This window comes from Chenopodium album, chromosome 2 (genome assembly GCF_948465745.1).
Source record: "Chenopodium album chromosome 2, dcCheAlbu1.1, whole genome shotgun sequence".
In the NCBI taxonomy this organism is placed as follows: domain Eukaryota; kingdom Viridiplantae; phylum Streptophyta; class Magnoliopsida; order Caryophyllales; family Amaranthaceae; genus Chenopodium; species Chenopodium album.
The window spans coordinates 15,867,770-15,874,507 of record NC_137835.1 but is presented as its reverse complement, the minus strand read 5'-3'; the positions used below and the strand labels follow the sequence as shown (position 1 = coordinate 15,874,507).

The 6,738-nt window shown below is 36.8% G+C and overlaps 2 protein-coding genes across 2 annotated transcripts; both read right to left on the bottom strand.

The window, feature by feature from the left end:
• Positions 1 to 570: 570 nt before the first annotated feature.
• LOC145569299 (uncharacterized) lies at positions 571 to 2,805 on the bottom strand. Its single transcript, XM_081628661.1, has 4 exons — positions 2,283 to 2,805; positions 1,446 to 2,235; positions 923 to 1,361; positions 571 to 867 (listed from the first exon to the last, which is right to left on the bottom strand). Exons 1-4 carry the CDS (start codon positions 2,803 to 2,805, stop codon positions 571 to 573), a joined length of 2,049 nt encoding a protein of 682 aa, XP_081484787.1.
• Positions 2,806 to 2,892: 87 nt separating this feature from the next.
• LOC145569289 (uncharacterized) lies at positions 2,893 to 3,882 on the bottom strand. Its single transcript, XM_081628653.1, has one exon. The coding sequence runs from the start codon at positions 3,880 to 3,882 to the stop codon at positions 2,893 to 2,895; it is 990 nt and encodes a 329-aa protein (XP_081484779.1).
• Positions 3,883 to 6,738: the final 2,856 nt, after the last annotated feature.

The window sequence follows — 6,738 nt, the reverse complement described above, 5'->3', positions numbered from 1 at the left end:
CTGAGCACAGGAAAAGCACCTAAGCACAGAAAAAGTACCTAAAAGCACCTGAGCACCAGATTGCTGTAAAACTCTGATTAGTTAATAGTCTAAGTCATATATTGATCTTGCTAATACTCAGACTCAGACTGTTAGCAAGATTAATTTACCTCACACGCTAGCTTTATAAATCTTGCAAAAAGTGTGACGCAAATTAATCTTCCTAGAACTAAAGTCTGATCATTTATAATCATGCAGTGCAAAGATTAAAGTTCATTGAAATTATGTAAATAATAGAAAGTACCTTAGTGAAGCCCACACAACTAACCTGCTGCCCGAGCACCAAGATACCACACAGCTCAAAACTGCCAAATGTAAATACTGTCACTATAGTATCAAACCTCAAATAAATTTAATAATTTATATAAAGGTTAGAGTAAATTCTGTAGCACAACACTAAATTTACAACTTATAAATTTCATAAGAACACAAGTTCAAACAGAAAAATAGAACACTTCAATAATAGTTTGTCAAATCTAAATAATAAGTTCAAACGAAGGATAATTATTATAAAAAAATAATCTAAACATGTCACTTTGATGGTTCCATCCAATCCCAATCAGTTTCATCTTTATCGGAACTTTCTTCGTGATTATGATCCCTCCTTTCATGGTCAACGGGCACCTCAACTCTGTCATAAGGAGCTTCTCTGCACCAACTTTGGTTTTCATCTCCATCAGTAGCCAGAATTACATCCTCTGCGGGTTCACGAACTTCATTCATATATGTGTGTTCAGATTGCCCCTCGGCATAAAAAAAGTCTCTTGGCAAATTTCTGTGCACATAATGCCAATCTTCTTCAAGGCCGTCTTGAGAACACTTGATGCACTTGTGATGCCAAGACAAAAGGATCATCTTTAGAACACAATTTCTTAAAGTTAACGCGAGTGAGTCCATAATCATCTACTTCCACATGGAACCAATCACACTCGAACAACACAACATTAAATGCACTCCAATAATTGAACTCAATTATCGATTTTATAGCCCCATAATATGTGACATTACCAAGAACAGGATTGTGATCCTTGCTACTTGCAAAGCTTGGAGTCAAAGCGGTTAAAGAGACTCCGCTATTTTGAGTTTTACACCTTTCATCATGATCTCTAGTGTAGAACTTATATCCATTACAAAAGTATCCGGTGTACCTCCTTGCAATAGTAGAAGGACCTTTTGATAGCCACTTAATATGATCCGGGGCATTATCCACCACAACCTTTTCTCTAAACCAAACCATGAATTCATTGCTATGCTCTTGCGCCTCTTTCCATCTTCTTTTTCGTTTGTCTCTAGACTTATTCTTCACAAACTCTTCATGTTCCCTTCATAGTATTAACCATATAAGTAAGGTAATAAAACAATATAAATGTAAACACAATTGATAAGATATTAAAAAAATTACTCACTTGATGTAATTCTCAACTTGGTCATCTTCACAATTAAACAACACATAACGATGTGCTAGAGCCATTGTGTCTGAATCAAGAGTGTATGCCTTCCCTTTCTTCTTCCCTTTCTTTTTCCTCCCAAGAGGATAACCTGCCTTAGGGAATAAAGGTGATTCTTCATCAATTTCATAAGTTTTGTCTTGACTTTTGTTAAACCACTTAGATCGTTTCTTTACACTAGCATTCAAATACCTAGAGCAAAATATCAAGCACTCTTCAGCCAAATAACCTTCTGCTATAGAAGCCTCAGGGCGACATCGGTTTTTAACATATGATTTTAACTTTCCGAGGTACCTTTCTATAGGGTACATCCACCAATCACACACCGGTCCACCACGCTTGATTTCATCAACCAAATGAATTGGTAAGTGGATCATTATGTCAAAAAAAGGTGGAAATATTCTTTCTAGTTCACAAAGAGTCTCGACAATTCCTGCTTGAAGGCGATCCAAATCTTTCGGATTGATGACTCTCTTGCATATTTCCCTAAAAAAGCCACTCAATCTCATAAGAGGTAAAGCAACATGCTTTGGTAAAGTTTTTCTAATTGCTGACGGAAGCAAGTGTTGCATTATTATATGAGCATCATGACTAGCATATCGCTCTTCCTTCGTCATTGAGAATAATGCTTTGGGCAAAAAAACATACCGCTCGTCATCTGTATCTATAGGATGTAGTTCTTCCCTTATACCCATTTCTTGCATATCTAATCGAGCCTTATGATGATCTTTTGACTTTCCAGGTACGTCTAACAAAGTTGCCAGCACATTATCACATCCAAATGATGACGACAACCACAATCTTTCCAATAAGGCAAAGTGTGGAAGACAGAGGACTTTCTCCAAGGACAATCTACATATTTCTTCTTTGGTTGTAACTTTCCAAACTTGTTTTCCCAGTTTTCCAACAAGCTTAAAATTTGATCCCCTGTTAAAGGATCTGGAGATGTCCTCTCTTCCTTTTCCCCATTATAAGACACCATATCATGCCGCCAAGGATGATTTTCATCTAACCATCGACGATGAGCCCAATAACAGGATTTGTTACTATTACTCAAGTGATGATGATCAGTCTCGTAGTGACAATAAGGGCATGCAAACTTCCCTTTGGTGCTCCAACCCGATAACATAGCATAACTTGGAAAGTCGCTAGTGGTTGATTGTAAAGCTGCATGCATCTTAAATGTTTGACGCTTCTTCGCATCATAGGTGTCCAACCCATACTCCCACAAATATTTGAGTTCTTGAACCAATGGTTGAAGATAGACATCAATGTCATTTCCAGGAGAGGTGGGCCCGGGAATAAGGAGAGATAGCATTAAGAATTCTGGCTTCATGCACAACCATGGTGGTAAGTTATAATTAATTAGAACAACAGGCCATGTACTATGTTGTGTGCTCATAGTTCAAAATGGATTGAATCCGTCACTTGCGAGGCCCAAATGAACATTACGTGTCTCACTAGCAAAATCTGGGTACTTTTGGTCAAACTCTTTCCATGCCTCACCATCAGCGGGATGCCGCAATAACTCATCTTTCTTTCTTTCTTCATCGTGCCACCTCATTAGCTCTGTTGTTTCTGAACAAATGTACAACCTTTGAAGCCTTGGTTTAAGAGGGAAATGCCAAAGAACTTTTTCAGGGACTTGATGCACTTTCTTAGGTGGTTGATTGCTAATATCTTCTTGGGATTCAGTCTGTGTTTCTTTCCACCTTGGAGCATGACAAACATAACAAGACGTGGCAGCTTCATGCTCCTTCCAATATAGCATACAATCATTACGACATGCATCAATCTTGTCATAATGAATACCCAGATCTTTTATCAATTTCTTTGCCTCATTAAAAGAGTTAGGCAAATTGGATGCATGCGGTAACACTTCTCGAAAAAGCTCCAAAAACTCTGAAATTGCTATATTAGTTAACCCATGAGTACACTTCAAAAGGTAAAAACGAATAATAAATGATAGCTTTGAAAATTTTTTGCACCCAGGATATAACTCTTGTTTACCATCTTCAACTAACTTATAAAACTTCTTAGCCTCATCATTCGGCTCATCTCCAACACCTTCATACCTTTCTGCCACATCTCTATGAACATCATATATCAGACGTTCAATATCATCATGCATGTCTTCAACATCCCTCTTAGTATTTGATGTTGATGACATGCCCTTTTCATAACAATGCCATCCTTCAGTGCCAGGCTCAATCCCGTTTGCAATCAAATGATTGAACACTGTCTCTCTACGATGCCAAAAGCGATGATAGCACGCCTTACAAGGGCAAGTAATTTGATCTCCAATTGCTCGTGAAGAGAACGCTTTATCTAAATAATCCTCTACACCTTTCTCATACTCATGACTAGATTGTAAGAAGTTGGTCCAACTACTCATTTCGTCTCCTTTATCAAAATTTAAACACAACGAATTTAAAGATTTAAAATATTGGCATACAATTTTAACATTTATACAAGGAATGACAATATATTTAATCAAGGACCAAGGCAAGCCCTTTCAAGCTTTAAGTATTGAATAAGGAAAGAAAATCTAAAACTGACTGAATCAAATGAAACTATAGCTAAACTAATTTTGTTAATCCTTATTCTAAACTAGCTGTTATAATGACTGAAAAACTAGCTAATAACATAATTACTATCAGAATTCCGGGGTAATAACCCAAGCTAATAATCATTCTATTGCAAGTCACATCACAACAAGCCAAGCATATATACATGCATACATATAAAATGAAAATCATGTTGCAAGCCACATGACTATTGAGAACATTGACTAAAAAAAAAAAAAATCTACACAGGTTTAGGGAATATTTCAAGCGTTAATCCCCTAGCTTGAACCCCACTGTGATCATACACTAAAGTACGGTGGCGTCCAAAGGGAAAGAAGATAGAGCAAAAGAGTCGCCAACAAGTTTTTTAGGAACTTGTAAACCGTTCACGAGGTGAAGGTTACACCCCTTAACGATCCAAGAGATCGTCAACTCCATAAGGTCTTGAACCAAATAAGGGTTCGGGGATGAAGGTACAAATTCAACCTAAAAGAGATTGAACCCGCCCTAATAATAGGCCTCTACTTTATTCTGATCGTATTCATGTGCGCTTTCTGACTAACATACAAGCAAAAGGATTAACCCTAAACCTATTTATCTATGTTGGTTGAATTTAATGCACAAATAAACTATTATTGGCGATCACTTGAATTATAATCAAATTAACCCTAACAAGATTATTAATTATCTTATTAAGCGTGATTACAAGTACCAAGTCCCTTTAAACATGCATAAAAGGTGTGATCAAGCAATAAATAAAAAAAATCATCAAGCAACATAATAATAATCATCATCAAAATAATAATAATCAAAATAATAATCTTGTTAAAGCATAATAATAGCAAGATCCTAGGCATGATACTAACAAGATTAATAACCAACCCTAGCATGTCACTAAGCAATAAAAATCAAATCTTTAACCCTAACATGATACTAACAATCATAAATATTAGGAAGAACGTAGGAAGCATCATACTTTTAATCATACTTAATATTAAAATCACCCTAGACATGATACTAGGAATCATAATAACAACCTAAGCATGAACTCTATATCATAACATCAATAAAAACCATTAAAGTACTTACTTTGATGCCTCGTATCTCTTTCTAATAACAAAATACACACGTTAGTAACTTCAAGGAAAATAATAAACAAAACAACTAAATTAAATAATGGAAATAGAGATTTGGGACTAAACCCTCAGAAATTAAACCTTTCACGTCTAGGACGAAGGCAACTTCGAATATGGCTAGGTGTTTCTAGATCTAATGAATGCGGAATTTTGTATTTGTGAAAAAGCTAGTTTAGAAAAGAGAAAGAGAGAGTAATCAAGAAAATCTTGACGAGAGTTGGTGAATCAAAACGGAGTTTTTACGATGTTATTTATAAAGAAAATCAGCCAAAAAGATAAAATATCAAAACAGAGTTTTGGCGCACGTAAAACCTGATCAGCGCCAACGCTGACTATTGGCGCCAGGCGCCAACATTAGCGCTAGGCGCCAATGCTAGCGCCAGGCGCTACAGCTGGCGTTTGGCGCTGATTCAGAAAATCACGCGTTTTCTTAAAATCAGATAAAAATTTCCATACAGGAGGATAAAATCGTATTTCCCTCAAAAATACTCTTTGATTTTAATTAAAACTCTGAAAAGTCAACAAAAGTCAATTTATCAATGCTAATTGAATTAGGAATGAAAAGAACCTTCTAGAAGAATCTAGAAGACTTAAACCATTCATAATTGCATTCGGAATGATAAATCATATTAGGCCCTCCCCTAGATCATTGGGTCGCATATAAGGCTCAAACCGGGCCCAATTTAGTAAATTGGCCATAACTTCCTCAATATTCATCGGAATTGGGCTTATAATATATCGTTGTAAAGATCTTGTCAAGCCCCATCCAACTACACTACTATCGGACCCATATCATGGACCAAAAAAACTGGATTGGCTATTTTCTTAAAAATAAGTTTTCAAAAACAGAGAGAAGAGAAAAGAAATTAAAACTATCCGCAACACTAGACTTTCCACACTTTCGCTTCATTCGATTATGATTCGACGTGAAAGGTACTCATCACTGGGTTTGGTTTTGGGGAGACACAAATGGGTGTCTACAGAAGCCCCCACTTTAACTGAGTTTGGAGAAACGCAAGTTTCGAAAACAAAAGTCAAAGTATCGACAGGGACGGAGAATGATTCAGAACGTTCTGCGATCCTAAATCACTCTTGTAACGCCGATACCTGCAAAATAACGTTAGTTTAAACAGATAAAAGAGTTAAGAAACGCGTATCTTGCACCGTCGAGTACACGTCTCTGAAGAGTAACCGATTTGCTGCCGCTTTACTGTTGTTTTGATGACCTCCTGCCAAGAGAATGCCATCCCGCTTGAAAACTGCTACGCTTGTAACTACTTCCAATATCCGCCTTGATAATATTCCGAAGAAAAAATTCCGAAGACCAACGCTTGCCGATCTCTAAAGATCGCTTGAACTCTGCTTCCGTTATGCCAGTATGTCGACGGTTTGCTGCTTGTGAACCATTATGTCCGTGCTTTTGCTGTGATGACAATCCTCTTTTATTTGGGAATAGTTGCCAACACAACTCTTGTATGATGTATGACAATCCGATTTAGGGAAAGTTGTCAATGCTTCGTAACAATCCATCCTTGGAAATGTTGCCAT

What these genes read in the sequence shown, in the direction of transcription:
- LOC145569299 (XM_081628661.1), bottom strand. Translation starts at nt 2,805, where the DNA reads ATGCTATCTCTCCTTATTCCCGGGCCCACCTCTCCTGGAAATGACATT. An exon ending in CAAGTTGAGAATTACATCAA is followed by an intron (nt 1,362 to 1,445) that starts GTGAGTAATTTT and finishes AATACTATGAAG; the next exon opens with GGAACATGAAGAGTTTGTGA. An exon ending in ATGATTATGGACTCACTCGC is followed by an intron (nt 868 to 922) that starts GTTAACTTTAAG and finishes TGGCATCACAAG; the next exon opens with TGCATCAAGTGTTCTCAAGA.
- LOC145569289 (XM_081628653.1), bottom strand. Translation starts at nt 3,882, where the DNA reads ATGAGTAGTTGGACCAACTTCTTACAATCTAGTCATGAGTATGAGAAA.